Raw genomic sequence first — 17,765 nt, 5'->3', positions numbered from 1 at the left:
GTCTCAGAGCCCGGGTCAATGGACTTGGGATCTCAGGCTCTGGGACTAAAAATAGCAGTGTAGACAACCTGGCTCAAGCTAGAGCCAGAGCTTTGAAACCTGGCGAAGGGGAAGGGGCTCAGAGCCCGGGCTTCAGCCCGAGCAGGAACATCTACACTGCTATTTTTAGCCACATAGACAGAGCCCCACAAGCCCAAGTCAATTAACCTGGGCTCTGAAACATGGTGCCATGGATTTTTCTTTGCAGTTAAGACATACCACAGATCCTTTTATTAGACTGGGGTCCAACTGAATAATACATATGAGCAAGTGTAATGGTTTCCTTTAAATGATCAAACAGGATCACAATTAAATGAGACTGCACCCTTATCACAAATCCCTGTAGAACTGAATTAAATACATAAGCTCTTTGAAACAGGGACCTTCTGTTTTGTTATACGAGTACAATCGCTAGCACAATGAGTAGCACTGCTAGCACTGCAGAAAGAGTAATAATATAATAATAAAGATAATGTATATGTTTTTTATAACCATTCTTTAGAATTTAATAGTGAATTATAACCCTGCTGTAGAATTCTATGGGGTGAAGCAAAAAAGCCTAGGAAAGGTTGTCATTCTCTTTTAAATTATGTAAGGTGGTTTTAACTTTGTATGGAAAGGATATAATCTATTAAATTCTATAGATGTTTAGAATATTTTCTATAGAACCTTACTGGTTTCTTTCCTCTTGAATTTTCCATTAAGGGCAATTATAGTCCTACAGAAACAAATTATAGCAAATATATAACATTAATCAGCATACTTCTCTGGATCATTCAGTTTAAAAAAGATATCTGTCCTTGGTTGTTTTCTGCAGAAAAGCAGATAAGGTTTCCCAAATGGCATCAAATATTGATACATCATGCAGTACCTTGAAGACTAACATGTTAATTTGTGGTGATTACAGTCATCTCGGCACACTCATCGTTAGCCATTGTTACCAACTTCATTCTCCATTTTCTTATCAAAAGCCTCTTTGAGCTGGCCAGTAAATGGATGGTACATAATAGTGCTATTGAGTCTATTCAAACAATTCAATCGGGAAACAAAGAACTCTGTCTTTAAAGGGAAAACATATCAAGTTATTATTTGTTCAGAGTTTTTCTTCCCACTCTCTGCTGTTTTTTAGTCCATTGTGTGGGACACTTGTACCCTTTCAAAATCTTAACTCTTTAAGGGAGACCATATTGCCATTCATGTCTACGAAGCATTTTGTGAGTGGAAAACATGTCACTGTCACTTCAAACTCATTCTGTATTGTCTTTGCTACTTTTGATTTTAACTGTTTTCTTCTTGTGTGAATTAGGAATAATATAATATTAATATAAGCAATAGGCCAAAAGTGGGAGCGAGGGAAAAATCAGGACCATGGTTTACTAAAATCATTCCATAACACTTAGAGCTGGCCAGAGGATAACAAATCTATTTCATGACAACTTTTGAAGTTTTGAAATATGTGTTCATTTTGCATTGGAATGAAACCAAAACCTGTCAAATGTTTTTGCCAAATGGAATTGTGATGAAACATCCATTTCCAGATTGACACGGTCATTTCAGTCACCTCTTTCTTTCTGGAAATGACCAGAAATTCCATACTGGAGCACAAACATCTTCCTGGAATTTTTTTTTTAAAAAAGATACAGCTCCATCAAATGTTTAAAGTTCAACAAAACAGCATATTTCAATGAAAAAAACCCATACATTTTTACGAGAAATGCTCCAGTCTGCTCTAATAATACTAATGCAGGGTTAGTCTGTTTTGTATACTATTTGGGCTGTCTATCTTACATCATGACCTCTCACAGATCCATTTCTAAAAGATATGCTGTAGTTCAAACAGGAATTATTTCAGCGAAGTTCTGTTTTATGTGGCGGTCAGCCTACCTGATTACAAAGGGGTCCCTTCTGGCCTGAATCTACCAATGACTTTCTTGTGTACCTGCCTTTGGCTCTAAGAAAGTGTGAACAATTTCTTCTGGCAGCCATGACCTGTGCAGAGAGTGCCTCTCGCCTTCTGAGGCCATGTATACACTGCCCCACTGTTGGGATTATAGGGGTGTAAAGAGCAAGGCACACTCAAGTACTGTGCTGTGCCTTTCCCTTGTGGATGTTGCAGGTATGAACTAAAAGGTTCCTATTTCGCATTAAGATAGTGCTGCTATTCACTCCCTTATAGCCCAAACTGCAAGCTCTATAGACAAGCCCTGAATGTGACAGCTAAACCTGTTTGCTAAACCTAGATCTCTTGTGCGTCAGTTTCCCTGTTGACACAAGAAATACAGTTAACGGCTATGGGCATACTCCTGCACCATGTAAATCTATGGGATATTTGCCATTGATTTCAGCTGCAGCAAGACTGGGCTGCAGGGGCATTTACTGTCTGGAAGGAAGGATTAAAAAGAACACAAAAAAAACTGGGAAAAAAGAGGCTAATTGCATCTGTAGTTCTGACAAAGTGGTATATGTTTAAACTAAAATAGTAGCAGGAGTAAAGATTTTGACGATATTCAAGTACTTCAAAAATCAGAACCATCACATGGATATTTGATCTGATACTAACTAGCTATCATTAAAAAGTACAGATCTACAGAGCCATACAGGATCAAAACATTCCCAAATCTGGATCTGAATATCCTTAAAGCTGAAGATTTTCAGATTTGGAGTTTTGGTTGAGGGCTATCTTCTTTTTTTTTTTTTTTTTTTTTAGAAGGTAAAAACTAAAATATGTAATGTTCTTCTCAACTCACTGATAAGAGATTATAGTAGGGAAAAGGTGTCTGACCTTTAAGCACTGTTTCCCTACTATTGTGATTATATTTATTGATTATTTTTTCTACTTTCTCTTCTGTCGTTGTTCTATATTTCCTGGACTATATTGACGCTCTTTCCCTCATATTATCCCCCAGAATCTTGGCAGCCCTTTCATCAGCAGGTTCTTGACTAGCAGCCACTTTCCAATATAAAAATTAAATGGGCAAATGGGCATATCCAGGACGTATCAGTTTTGTTTTTACAATAGAAATGGGGTTAAATAGCACCGGAGGACCTTAAAATGCTGCTGAAGCAGTAGCTTGACACTTTGGTTGTAAGGACAGTCTACAACTGTTTATCATTCTTTTCAACCTCTCCCTCATTTGCTTCTCTCTGCCCCTCATTAAGGGGGGCCTCCCTGTCTCTCACCACTTAAAGATACAGATCTGCACTGAGGTGGTACGGGGGCCCAAGTACCTCCTTCCCCAAATCAACTCTCCGACTTCAGAAATGCTAGCACCATCAGCAGCATTCCTTTCAGTTCCCAGCTCTGTCGCAGACTTCCTTTGAGACATTGGGCAAGTTATAATCCTCATGGTTTGGTTTCCATTTGTACAGTAGGGACAGTAACACACCCCTGACGCGCAGGGGTGTTGAAGATAGATTAATTAATGTTTCTGAGGTGTTTGGATACCATGGTAGGTGACTGATGTATTTATTAAAAAAGGGTATTTGCTTTGGTTTTTGAGTTATGAGCTCCTGCTTTGCAATACTGGAAATTGGTGCACAGCAGTGACATCATCAAACTGTCCCAAAGGAGTCAGTCAAGGTGTGGGTTTGGACAGCTGGTGTCCCCCTCTAGGCTTTAATACAGAAACAGCACGAGACATTTAACTTCCTCCGTCCTTGAACTAATGGCCAAAACAGTTCACTTAACGTTGCCCTGTAGCTAGGCAGTCCATCATCACTATTAAACAGCAATTATATTGATTAAACAAAACATAATGTGTGTAGCTAGCAGACCTCAGTGGAGCAAGAAACTGCCTTTCCACAAAGATAATATGTTTCAAATTGAATGGCTTTTATTATCCTTTGCATGGACTCCTTAGCTACTAAGTTTTGTTGTAGCCAATGTTGGATTCCTTGTGGAAGCAATTAAATATGACCATCAAAGGTTTTTAACATTGTTATAATCAGAATTTGATGTGTACTCCCAAACAAGAGATTTCACCAAGATAGAGTCAAAGTGGCTTATAATTTTGGTAAGAACTCTGTTTAAAGGTACTTATGAGAACCATAAGATCTGCTGATTTGCTGCGCAAGCTTACACTGGAACCAAAATCTGAAATTTCTAGACACAATTTTATGTTTCTGGACCATTCTGTGTTATTGTAGATGGCTGGGGGGGTGGAGGAGTATTTGGAAAATGTGAGAAAAATGCTCATTTTTCAACATCTCCTATTTCAAGTATACCTTGGGCCAAATTTAGTGTTGATAAAATTGGAGTTGGACCTACCTATCTCAGTAGTGGATGTATTTTGGCTTCTTTTCTGGTTAATCTAAAATCCTTCCCAGAGCCCGCTCCCCATGCCTTCTCTTGCCCTCCTCTGCATCCTGGGGAGACAACATGAATTTACAGAGGGAGCGTACATTTGTAAGGACATTTTTGAGTTTTGATTATCAATCAGACTTACAGTGAGAAATGAGTGACTCCCTTAACACTTTTTGAGTCATTACTAACAATCTGCTACTGTATTCCAGGCACCTCTAACCCCCAGTGTTCTAGCCCTGAATTTCCTGTTGACATCAGTGAACCTAAGGTGTAGAAACAGGATCAAGCACACTATAGTCAGTCTCAGGCAAATCCAATCAACACACTGTGTAATATTTGAATATGCCACTTGGAGTACATCTATACTGCAGTTTAAAACCCGTGGATGGCCTATGCCAATTGACTTGGGCTGCAGGGCTTTTAATTATAGTGTAGACTTCTGGGCTCATGTTGAAGCCTGAGTTCTGGGACCCCCCATCTCGCAGGGCCCTAGAGCCTGGGCTCCACCCTGAGCCCAAAAGTCTACACTGCAATTAAACAGCCCTGCAGCCAGAGCCCTGTCAGCCCAAGTCAGTCAGCATGGGCCAGCCACAGGTGCTATTTGCAGTGAAGACATACTCCTATGTTGTTAAGTCCATGGAGAATATTACTGCTATTTTAAAAAAAAAACAGCTTCCATTAGCTCAGGGCTCAACAAACCCCAGGCACCAGGTCACCATGGCACCTAGGAATGTAATTCTGGTGCGTAGTATTTCTCCCAGTGAAGGACTGGGTCTTGGGGGGAGCGGCTGCCGTACTCAGGCCAGGGTGCCGCTGCGTCCATGTGGCGGGAATGGGAGGGGGGAACGCTCCAGCCAGGGCACCCACATTGTGGAACAGTGGCGTGGGGAAGGGGCAAGGATGGGAGGGGAGAGTGATTGCCACGCTCCAACCAGGGCGCCACTGTGTCCATGTGATGGGGCTGGGAGAGGAGAGCAGCTGCTGCACTCGTGCCAGGGCACCCCGCCACTGGGCCCACGTTGTCTGGCTCCTTAATTTTTGGTTTGGCTCCTAGCTATAAAGCAAATTTGTCAAGCCCTGCATTAGCTTCCCTTCATCTCTTCTTTAGAGGCATCTACCTTTCAAAGGTGCTGCTGGAAATTACATGCCAGTCACTTTTATTAAAACACACTGACATCCCTCAAACAAGACCCTACGATCTTTTTTTTTTTTTTTTAAATCTGATTAATCATTCGTGGTGTCTGTGTGCAGATGGCAACCAAGTTTGCTACAAAATGTACATTATTTTACCTTTATTTCTGCAGAATTCCTGCTCTCAAAGGGCTAAATCATAAGGCTTAGATGCAACAGATCTAGTCTGGAGAGGGTAGAGCTGGAGAGATTGCCCACTCATTTCCCGTATCCCTGTGGAAACTCTTTTGCTAGCGTTCCAAGGGTTCAGCACTCTGTAGAATTTTGTAGGTTGTGCCTGTATTGTAACGGGATGGGGTGGGGAACTGGCTACTCTCTGTGGCATTGTCCCCTGCTCACCCCACAGCATTCCACTTGGCATATCAGTGGGGAGTTAGTGCTGCTTCTAGTGTGCATTCTCTCTGGGCCCCATGTGTCCTATAGCTCAGCACTTGGGAAACTCAGTCAAAGGCAGCATGGTTGTTGAAAGAGCTATGCTATGAGAGGGCAGCGAGGACCAAAGAGCAGTGTGAAGGGGGTCAGCAGCTCTCTGTTTGGGTGCTTCTGAATCCATTGGATAGTCTCTTCTCTTCTCTTCTCTTCTCTTGGGTTCTTCCTGTGGAGATAAAGATCTCTCCCAAAGTAATTACATTGGGAGAGTATTTTATAAGAATGTTCCAGAAAAGTGGAGTGGGCTGATGCATCCTGGTCTGATGCCCTAGGCTATGGAGGGTGAAAGCCAGTTATAGCAAATAGGGTCTCATTTTTTTTTCTACTTCACAAAAGGTATTTTTGAAGCTGCTGCAGGACACAGAGAAGATGCCGCAAGTTCCCCTGGCAATAGACTTGGGGTCCCCCCCCATTAACAGCGCTGAATCAACCTATCAAAAATGTAAGTAAAAAAGGGTTTCCCTTGAAAGCAATTGTGTTCATACAAGTGAGAAACCTGCAACTAAACAGGCTAAAACTTCCTAGGTGAGGCAGCGTGTGCAGAGTGTTACCAAGTGTCACCACAGCACTCTGGTAATGATCTCTCCTATGCACATGATGTAACTGAATAATCCTCCTCAGGTGATCCATTTCATGCTGCTCACTGTGACTAGGGGCATTTTGAGCCAAGGTTTGTGTCCTCTGTCACAATAACCTCCAAAATCAAGGCTGTCACTATGACATAGGACCTGTGCCAAATAGAACGGAAGCCTAATTGAGACCATAGTTCACCAAGTGCTAACGCTGTGGGGGAGGATTTTCAAATAATTCCGTGCTGGTTTAGCTCCTCTCCAATTGACATCTGTGGGAGGTTTATCACTCAGTGGGAGCAGTGAGGTCAAAGCTGAGTGCTTTTCAAACTCTCTCTGTAAATACTCTATCGTGACTCGCACATTAGTTGGTTAATTATTCCTGCTACTTTGCTTGTCGTGTGTGTATGTGTATGTTGGTATATATATTATATATATGGTGGTGAAGGTGGGGTTGGGGAATGAATGTGACAAGGATTCCTCTGGGAAAAAAGAAAAGAAAAGAAAAACAACAAAAACTCCATGAGAGATGAAAACAGTTGGTCGATAAAAAAGAGTTTGTTGGTATCCCGTTACTTTATAACTGAAATACAATCCTGTATTACTAAAAGACTCCAATTAGATAGCACTATGCAGTGTCAAGGCAGTTAGATTTGTTTGTCTTCTCTATAGCGCCTTTCCTTTAGGGCCCAAGAACTGCAGTTTATAAAGTATTCAATATTTGAACTATAATGTATCTAATAACTTAAGCTATAATTACCAGCTAACCTTTCAAGACGTATCTTCATTTGGTATTTGTCATATAATTAAATAATCAGTAGTTAATTCCATATTTCCAAGGCTGATAAATTAAAGTAAGAAACTATGGTGATCATGCCATTTCTATAGGAAGGAAGGTGGAGGAGAAATTTCATTCAGTGCTGATTACTGTGATTCATCATTAAGGACAGTTGTGAAATATAGGCATAAGGACTTTGGAAATTGCTCATGAAAGCTATCCATCTTTGTTAGAGCTAACCAGAATACTCCACAGCGAAAGCTTGACCTGTATAATTTTGTCTCTGAAAGCAGACTCAGTCACAAACCTTTTCTTTGTCAGAACAGTTCAGTGGATTTTAGAAAGGCCCTAAAGCAAACAGATGGATTAAGAAGATCACAGCTAAAGAACTATGAGATAAAGAGAATTTGGATTAGAGAACTGTAGTGACTATGCATGCTAGAAAACTTCAGTAAGCATATTAGACACAGATGCTGTTCACTGGAGTCAAATCCTGAAGGTCCTGGTACCCCTGCACTTGGTCTGTCCACAGTGGAACTATCTATCTTATATGACCACACCAATCTGAGGAAGTTGGGTATGTTAGGGTCCATGTCCGTAGCTTTAGATTTAGCATGAATCCATAAGGGTCAAATCTGTGTAGTTGGGCTATCTGTTCCTTTTCCCATGCCTAGCAATACTCAGCCGTGGACTTGAGTGTCCTGAAGCAATTGTTGGAGCTGAAGGTACCTTCCCATGTTGTTGCACTTTAGAGCGTTTTCCACAGATTAAAGCTCCATTACTTGGAATTGATCCATTTGTCCTAATCAGAGCAATAATAAAGCCAAATGAGCTGATCTGGATAGTGGTCTGACATTGGTCCTAATTTGATATGTCTTTCCTAAAATGCTATTTTGACAACTTTCAGATGTCCTGTTGCTTCTACTCTTCACGAAGAGGTTAAATAATTCTGAGCCACATTCTGATATGTGTTCCTTAGTACGTATAAAGGTATCAGAGTCTGACCTTCTGAAATCACATCAGGAGTGTGTGTGTGTGTGTGTGTGTGTGTGTGTGTGTGTGTGTTGGTGAAGCAGTGCTGGTGTTGGAATAAAGACTGCAAACAATTTATAAAAACAAACAGGCAGAAAAAAATCTTTTAAGATCCCAGAATGATAGGATTTGGCCAATGTGCAGTTGCAAGAAACACTCAGGACCTCAATTTATCAAAGCACTTAAACATGTGCTTAACTTTTACTTTGTGCTTGTGCCCCATCGAAGGCAAAGGAATGTAATTAAAACTAAGTATATGCTTAAGTGCTCTGATGAAGAGGAATGGACTGCTGAATTGGGTTTGGAACCCTAAATATCAATACGAAAGTAAAGCAACAACTTGTTTACCCAGTGTTTGTTTTAACACTTTTAATGTATTTATAATTATGGAGTCTATACACATTTTCTTGTGATTTCCAATGGATAATATTTATGACTTTATATTATATTTATTATTTATTGCAGAAGCGCTGCTGAGCCCCCCTTAATTTATTTTGAGTAAAAATTAGATGATTATATAGCTATTCTATTTCTGTGAAGAATAGCTAGGATTTTTAATGTCAAGAAATGCCTATATGGTTGTCTGTGATGTGTGTGCTTATTATAAAGCGGGTGTTTAAAATTAATGTCTGTGTGGTTGAGTAAAAGATGCTATTACTGTAGGTTTGTATAGCTATAAATTCCAAGTTCTAAACAAAATGAGAAGCTGGAAGCAAAAACAAACCAAAATGGCTGAATGGGACAGCAATTTGAGCCAAATAGATATTCTTGAGAAAATGGAAGTCAAATCCTAGCAAAGCCAATAAAAAGTGGCATAAACTACAGCAGTCGATATGTACGAAGGAAATTAGCACTAAGAGGAATTGAAGGTCAAAGAGCTAACAGTATAACACAAATAAAAAGAAGTACTTAAAGTATATCAGAAGCAGGAAGTCTGCAAGAGATTGTGGGTCCACTGGGTCACAAGGGAGGAAGGGAATACTTTGCACAGGAGCTAAATGAATAATCTTTATCACTTTTCACTGTAGATGATATTGGCAAGGTACTTACCTTGGATCTAATCTTTTCTGGTTATAAAGTACAGTCAGAGACTGTCAGAGGATGTTCAATGAAATGGAAAGGTGTCAAATGCCAAACTAATAAAAGGACATATTTTTCCATACAACATATGATTAACCTGTGGAACTCAGTGCCACAAGATATCACTGAAGCAAGAGCTTATCAGCATTGAAAAAAGGACTAGGCATTTATTCAGATAACAGGAATATATATGTTAGTGAATATTTTTAAAAAATTGAAATGGATAATCCTCATGCTTCTGAGTACAAACCAGCTCTAACCTTTGAAGTCAGGAGGAAACTTTACCTGAGGTGGATTTATCCCATCACTGCTGCTGTAGGCTTTCTCATACCTTTCTTTGAAGCAGCTGGTATTAGCCACTGTTAGAGACAGATACTGGACTAGATGGACCATTGCTCTGACTCTGATTTAAAAAACTAGCATTATACAGTATCAACATAGTACACGTTAAAGGCATTAAGAACTGGCTAATTGACAGATGTCAAAAATAGTCATCAATGGTGAATCATAATTTCTAGTGGGGATTCAGAGGGAGTGATACTGGGCCCAGCAATATTCAACACAGTTATCGATGATCTGGAAATAAATATAAAATCACTCTTGATAAAATTGCAGATGACAAAAAGGTTGGCAGAATGGTAAATATAAGGACAGGGCAGTCACAGAATAGTCTGGATTGCTTGGTAAACTGGGCTTTTTCACACAAGATGTGCTAAATGCAAAGTTATACATCTTGGAACAAAGGCCATACCTACGCAATGAGGGACAGTATCCTAGAAAGCTGTGATTTTGAAAAGGGGTCTTAGGCCAGTAACTGAACATAAGAGCTCCCATTATGATGTCATCACCAAAAGGGCTAATGTGATCATTGGACGTATACATAGGGGAGTAGTGAGTAAGGAGGTGATTTCACATATCTATACAGCACTGAGGAGACCAAGACTGGAGTACTGCATCAAGTTTTGGCATCCCTATTTTAAAAAGAAAGTTGAAAAATTGGAGAGGGTGCAGAAATTATTCTCCAAAATGACTGAAGCCTGGAGAAAATGCCTTACCCTGAGAATTGTAACGAGCTCAATCTGTTTAGCTAATAAAAAAAAAAAAAAAGGTGGTGGCAATTTCAGTGTCTAAGTAATTCTACTGAGACAAAAGACTGGGTACTAAATGGCTCATTAATCTAGCAGAGAAACTGCGCAAGAAGAACCAATGGCTGGAAGCTGATGCCAGATAAATTAAATTGGAAAGAAGGTGCATGTTTTTAAGAGTGCTTAACCACTGGCACAAACTACCAAATGAAGTGGTAGATACCCCCTCTCTTGATGTCTTCAAATCAGTACATTACATTAGATGAACATAAGTTATTGGGCTCAATACGCGGGTAATTCGGTGAAATGTATTAGCCTGTGATGTGAGTTCAAACTAGATGATTTTATGGGCTTAACCTTTATGAATCCCTTTGGGCAATTTCTACATTTGATAGAATTACAAAAATTGAAGATGGCAGGAGCGTAATAGATGTAATATATTTGGGGATATATTGTGCCGCTGTTTTTTTAAGTAGAACTTTCTTTCTGCCCCCTGGAGAGTTTTGTTTAAAAAGAAGGCGGACAATGGATTTTAATAAATCTTTCAATACTGTGTCTCAAAGTCCTACTGGAAAAATTAATTTGTGTGGGCATGTGCTAAGGCATGCTCACACAAACAGAAAACTGGCTACTGACAGTCAGTGGCAAAGTATCAACTCGAGGGAGGTAGCTAATGGGGTCCTGCAGGGACTAGTGTTCTTTTGAGTAGATGCAGCCATGTATTCTATTTAGGTGTGTGTGTACCCAGTGCGCCAGAGCTGGAGCATTTTGACTAGTAGTACCCGTAGGGGCAACTCTTGTACCCTGCAGCCCTCGTTCCACCCTGGAAATATAAGGGAGGGGCCACCCTACCCCTTTTAGTTCCTTCGTATCACCCATGACAGGATTTGAAGCTCTGTGTGGTGTCTTTGCCTCGCATTCATCCTGTTTTTGAGAAGTGTTCCTTGAATGTAGTAGTTGATAGTACCTTAGGTTAAGTTTTGTGTTAGTATAATATTATGTAGAGTAATTGGCTGCCCTGTGTGATGCCCGCACCAGGGTGCGAGGATTGTCCATCATGTGTGGAAGGCATTTCCAACAGCAGCCCCCAAATGAGGTGCTTGTGTCTTGGTGAAGGGCACACAAAAGAGCAGTGCTCTATCTGCAAGTTGTTCACAAAGTGGACTCAGGCAGCGAGAGACTTGCTGCTGAAGCAGCACCTGCTACAGCCAGCCATGGGGCCCCACTTCAACACTGAGGCCCCACTTCAGCACTGAGATCATCCAACAACTGATGCCACTCCATGTTTGGGCTCTGGGGTGTCCCCCAAGAGGAAGAGGGGTTGTATACCCTCTGGTGTGGTGAGGAAGAGGTTCCATAAAATGAATCGAGACCATTCCAGGGAGCAGGGAGACATCTTACCTTCTAAGAGGAGGGCTGACTGACACTGTTCTCCCTCTAGCATGTGGGTCTGTCAAACCGCAGGTCTGTCAAACAGCTTCCCAGGCTAAGATCATCGAGAGCCATTACCATCGTCTTCGGTTCTGGCTATGAGGCATCCGTTGAGTTTGGCACTGATGACATTGGCACTAGCACCCATTCTCTCCATGCCATTGGACACCAGATGGCATCCTCAGACCTGCTTTGCCTCTCATCCCTGGATTCTTCACTGGGTCAGGAGTGCTCTGGTGCCATGACTTCTACTGCCTCATCCTCTGTTGTGCCATTGGCACCTTCTGGCCGTGTAGCAGAGTAGCCGGGTTTATCAGCCCCATGCTTGTTTTGTTTTCAGGACAAACTGATGAATATTGCACTCTGTTAAAGACTCCTGAGCTACTTTACATTCTCTTGGAGTATGTATTCTGGCTGTGGAAAGACACCACTATAGCAGTCAGCAACAGTGCCACTTGGAATGCTTCTTCAGACAATCCTAATTTCCTGTATAGGAACAGGACTATTCCAGAGATCCCAGAGGAAAAGATCTTCTGGTTCTGGGTTTAACCAGCCAGTTGCCTCCTCCCTCTGGCATCCAGCAAGTGCCCATTTTTATTACTGAGTCCAGGGCAGTGATCCAGTGTGACTTCTCCTTCTCTATCCCCTTTGCTCAGGGACAGCTAGCTCATTTTTAGGGTGTTTGGGACTTGATTTGCCATGGACATCTGGGTACTAAGCACCATCAGATCAGCTTATGCAATACAGCTCCTCTCCACCCCTCCTCTCCACTTCCTGTCCTTTTTTTAAGGACTCCTCTCATGAAACACTGCTCCTCAAGCAGGTTCAGTCTCTGCTGGTTCTAAGAACTGTAGAGGAGTTTCCTTTGCAGTGTTGGGGAGAGGGATTCTACTCGCTGTATTTCGTGATCGCAAGCCTAAGGGTGGGTTGAGTCCTATCCCTGACCTCCACAATCCCAACGAATACATCAAATATTCCATAATGTTACCCTAGCAACTCTCCTTCCTGCCTTAAATCACAATGACTTATTTGCTGCCCTAGATCTCCAGGATGCTTATTTCCACATAAGTTCTTCTGAGCTGCATGAGGTTTTTCTGGTTTGTTGTGGTGGACCAGCACTATGAGTACACCATTCTTCCTTTTGGTCTGTCCTCCACTTCCTGGGTTTTATCAAATGCATGATTGTCATGACAGTGTACCTGAGGAGAGAAATTCATATTTTCCTATATCAGGATGATTGTTACCGATGGGCAGGTCCAGAGAAAAAGTCTGCTTTCATGTTCAGTTCATGCTACGCTTACTCAATCAACTAGGTCTCATCCTAACCAGGAAGTCAACATTGTTTCCAATGCAAAGAATCAGGATCCTTGGTGCCGCGATGGACACTCTGAGTTTGAGAGCATTTTTGCCAACCAACAGATTCCATGAAATTTACCACCTACATTTGGAAATGCAGTCTGAACCCTTGACCACTGCCCATATATGCATGAAGTTGCTAGGCCATATTGCTGAATGCACACAGATAGTCCAATTTCTCAGAGAGCCCATTCATCCTCTTCAAATGTAGTTGCAGATGGGTCTGTCATACAAATTGTCATCCCTTGGACAGACTGGTCTGATTTTCCTCCAGTGATCCTGGACTCTTTACGGTGGTGGACAGTTCAGGGCAATGTTTGCCAGGGTGTTCCCTTTGCTCATTGTCCGCCTACCAAAACTATTTTCACTGATACCTCCTTAACAGTTTGGGGATCACATCTGAGGTCACTGAAAGTTCAAGGAACAGGAAGCTATTCTGCACATCAATGCTCTGGAGCTTTGGGCCATCTACAATGCTTGTCAGGTTTTTCAAGATCACATCAGGGACTCAGTGGTTCTTATACTCACCGACAACACCACAACGATGTACTAGGTAAATAGCCAGGGAGAAGCACCCTCAAGCATGCTGTGTCAGGAGGGGATCAGGCTCTGGTAGTTTTGTGTCGGTTGGGGGGAGAGGAGGCATTACCCCCATGGCTGATCATTTACTTGCGGTTCAGAATCACCTGGGAGATTGCCTCAGCAGAAATATATCCCTGATTCATGAGTAGTTTCTGAAGCCCAGCATCCTGCAGTCCATTTTCGCAGTTTGGGGCATCCCCATAATCCACCTCTTCACCATAACAGAAAACAAGAAATGCTGACTGTTTTACTCCCGAGGGGGGTCTCTGTCTGGTTCCTTGATTGATGCTTTTCACCTGAGCTGGTAGTGGGCACTTCTATAAACTTTTCCTCTAATTCCAATCATCTCTTAGGTCATTCTCTAGATGAAACTGGACCATGCCAAGCTCATTGCCATTGCTCCATCATGGCTAAGACAATGTTGATTCTCCGATTTCTTTGCTTTGTTGGTTCAGTCTCCCAGATCCCTTCCTATTCATCCCAGTCTTCTGACTCAGCAGTATGGTCAGGTTTTGAATCCAGTGCTCTGCTCCCTATAATCTCACAGGGCGGATGCTGCACCGTTAGATGAGTAAGCAGAATGATATCCATAAGTGCTCCAGTAAGTCTTATTCAATAATAGGAAGCTCTCCACCAGAGCAACCTATTTGCCAAGTAGAAACAATTTTTCTTATGGTCATTAGCCTGAGGAGTTCAACGAAGTTGGCTTGTTTCCAGGATATCTTGGAGTACCTGTTACACCCTGCTGGTCTTGCACTTAATTCTTTGAGAGTCTTTCTGGCAGTGATGTCAGTGTGTCATTTGCCTTGCCATGGGAAAGTCAGTGTTTTCAAACTCCGTAGCAATGAGGTTCTTGAAAAGAGATACTTCTCTCCACCTCTGAGTTAAAATTCTGATTCCTTTGTGGGACCTTAATAGTGTCTTTTGCAACTCTTATGGGATCTCCATTCGAGCCTCTGGCAACTTCTTCATTCTCCCTTCTGTGTCATAAAACTGCCTTCCTTGTGCCGATAACATCTTCAAGGAAGGTGGGAGCATTGCAGGCGTTGATGGCACAGCCCCCTTCCAGGCAATTTTCTAAAGACTAAGTAACCCTGTGGCCGCACCTTAAGTTTTTATCCAAAATGGTTTCCTACTTTCATTTCAACCAAGTTATATGTTTATCAGTGTTCTTCTCTAAGTCTCATTCAACCCTGGAGGGAATGTCTTCACATGTTGGATGCCAGGCAATGTTGAGCTTTTTTAATCTGGATAAGAGCAAATCTTTCTGCTCCACATCTTTGTTTGTTTCATATGCAGAGCAAATGAAGGGTCTGCATATGAAAGGGTCTCCATATAAGCGGTCTCTTCACAGATCATCTCCAGGTGGATAACTTCCTGTATCATGACAGTGTACAAAGTAGCCCAGACTGCACCTCCTTAAAAGGTACAAACTCATTCCACAAGACTGCAGGCAATGTTGATGGCATTTCTAAGTGACATGGAGTGATGAACAAATGGGACTTCCCATCTCTAACTTCTGTGATTCAGCTAATGAAAAGGCATCCTCACTGGAAAGGTGCAACTCTTCCATAGTTGACCAGAAGGCTCTCAGGGATTCTAGATTTCCCTCTTGGTGTTGCAGGGAGTCTAGAAGCCCAAGGAGCCAGGACTCTTGTGGCTGGCAGGCTCCCTGCTGTGGAACTGTTCACCATGGAGCACTGGCATGTTTCCAGTGGACGTGCACCTGTGTTTTGGCTACAGTTTTGTTGAATTTGCAATAGATTTTTGCAAAACATTTTTCTGTAATGTATTGGCATTTTCCAACTAAGCAAAATTTTGTCACAAAATTTCTGACTACTTGTGAACTGGAAAGGGAGCCTCTGAGCATATATAGCCCTCAGCCTTGCTCTATACTCTCAGAGAAGGGAGCAGCTCTCATAGGGGAAAGACTTTGACCAGCGTCACCTGTCTGTCCTTACCATCACTTCACTCCAGGGTGGTCCTAGAATGAAGGGAATGGGCCCTGATAGGCCCTCCCTCCTCTGGCTGCGCTCTGTGGTGCAGCACTGACATGCTAGAACTTGCCAGCACCTCCTCCCTGCCCACACTGCTCTGTCCCTTGTACTCCTGAGAGAAGGCAGGTCAGAAAGACCCCTGCCAGGGAAAGCTTTTTGTTGGCTGAAAGGTACAAAGAAAGAAGAGGGGAAAATTTAAAAAATGTGACCTGAATGCCGTGCAAGGGCTTAAACATCAGAAAGCAAATACCCCAAACTAAACATTTAGCCCTGGTCTACACTTACCTTCAAATTCGGTGGCAGTCGACGGGAGTTACACAAGTCCCTTCTGCGTGACTGCACTGCACTGCACTGCTGGATGCACTTCACTGCACTGCACCGATGGGAACTGCAGCGCTACACCACTTGAGGAGATGGATTACCAGCGTCAACTTCCTGACCGATTGAGCAGGTCTACACTGACCACTCAATCGATCTAGATAAGTCGATCTGACGGTGGCGACTTTGCTGCTGTCAGTATAGACATACCTATAGTCTTAAAAATCTCATGAATTTTGTGGTGATCTTTTTTTTTTTTTTTTTTTGAGGCCTGGTTCAATATTTGTGAACATGTGGGGTTGGCAGTATTGTATCCATGCCCATGACCTCTAGTGGTCAGGTTCTATCTTCATTTGCAATACATGTTCTAAGTATAGCACTTCCTTTTTTTTGAGAAGCCATGATGCCATGATATCCTTACTGAGGGCATGGATCCAAATTGCAAGTCGTGGCATGAAGGTCCCTGAGCATTTCCAGATCTTCAATGAGTGAAACTTGAGGAGGAAAGCTGTTGTGTGTGTCTATGCTAGGATGGATGGTTTTGCTTCGTGAGGAGGTGGGTCTGGATGATGCAGCAGGGAGTAGAGAATGGGGCCAGTTACAGAGTTTCTTCCACCTGAAATAAGTCAGTATCAGTATTTTGCACATCCTTTGAAAGTATCTAGTGTATTGAGCTCCTGCATATCCCAGATACCTTAGTGCCTGGGAGGCATGTACAGATTTTAACCTGTCTCCCAGGTATGGATTTACGATGTCATTCGGAATCTGATCACCCATGTAACCCTTCCCACCCCACGCTCAGGATTGTTGCACACGGCATTGGGATAGAGGTGGGAGCCTTTATTGCTGCTTATTTCAGGCACAAAACAGCAAAGAAGACCAGCTGCCACTCCAAGGTAACTCACAGGGCTGGGTAACAAAGAACAAAAGACAACCCTTGAGTACACACAAGGAAAGCTTATCTACCCTCCTGTTACAGTACTGACAGAAAATAATCACAAGGCTTGCCCTTCCCTCGCACCTTGTAACCAAGGAAGGCATCCTTTGCCTCCCCACCAGCTCCCCTTCAGTGTCCTTCACCTGCGTGCTGGTGTCATTAGTGTTCTTTTCTATCTATCCTGTGTCTATATGGTTCTTTTCCCCTCCATCACTTCCTATGTAGACCTCTTTCCAGTGCTTGTATGAGGTTACTCCAATTTTCTCTAGCTTACCTAGTGCCTCTGCGCTCTGAGACCAAAATATTATGGGGTTGCTAGGCAGCAGATGCCTACTTGCTGGTGATATCACAGTAATGTTGCATTGTCTCTTTTGATGAAGTAAGACATGGACAGGGGAATACCAATCGCTCCCTAATCTGCCAGCCAGCTCGATCTTGAATATTGATTCATTATGAGATCTTAGAACAAGAAATACAAAAACCAAGAGAATCTGGGATACCTTGTTGTTGGAGAATGGGCCTGGGAGTTAGGAATCACAGGTTTTATTTACCGTTCTGTTGTTGACTCATTATGGTTATGACTACAGTGGAAAAAAAAAAAGGCCTGTTCTTAACTTGGGTTGGGTAACCCATGTTAA

The 17,765-nt window shown here is 42.3% G+C and overlaps 1 protein-coding gene across 1 annotated transcript in view; it reads left to right on the top strand.

Moving 5' to 3' along the window:
• The window catches only part of ABCA13 (ATP binding cassette subfamily A member 13), a 239,364-nt gene that overhangs the window by 105,228 nt on the left and 116,371 nt on the right, over positions 1–17,765 (top strand). Inside the window, 1 exon segment of the mRNA XM_067550331.1 lies at positions 6,299–6,404. Coding sequence (XP_067406432.1) covers positions 6,299–6,404 — 106 coding nt within the window.

Source organism: Emydura macquarii, unplaced genomic scaffold (assembly GCF_026122565.2).
Source record: "Emydura macquarii macquarii isolate MOO-44397 ecotype Brisbane River unplaced genomic scaffold, CSIRO-AGI_Emac_v2 contig_1263, whole genome shotgun sequence".
Taxonomy (NCBI): domain Eukaryota; kingdom Metazoa; phylum Chordata; order Testudines; family Chelidae; genus Emydura; species Emydura macquarii.
Note: the sequence above shows the minus strand (reverse complement) of the source record. Positions and strands in the feature narration are given on the sequence as shown.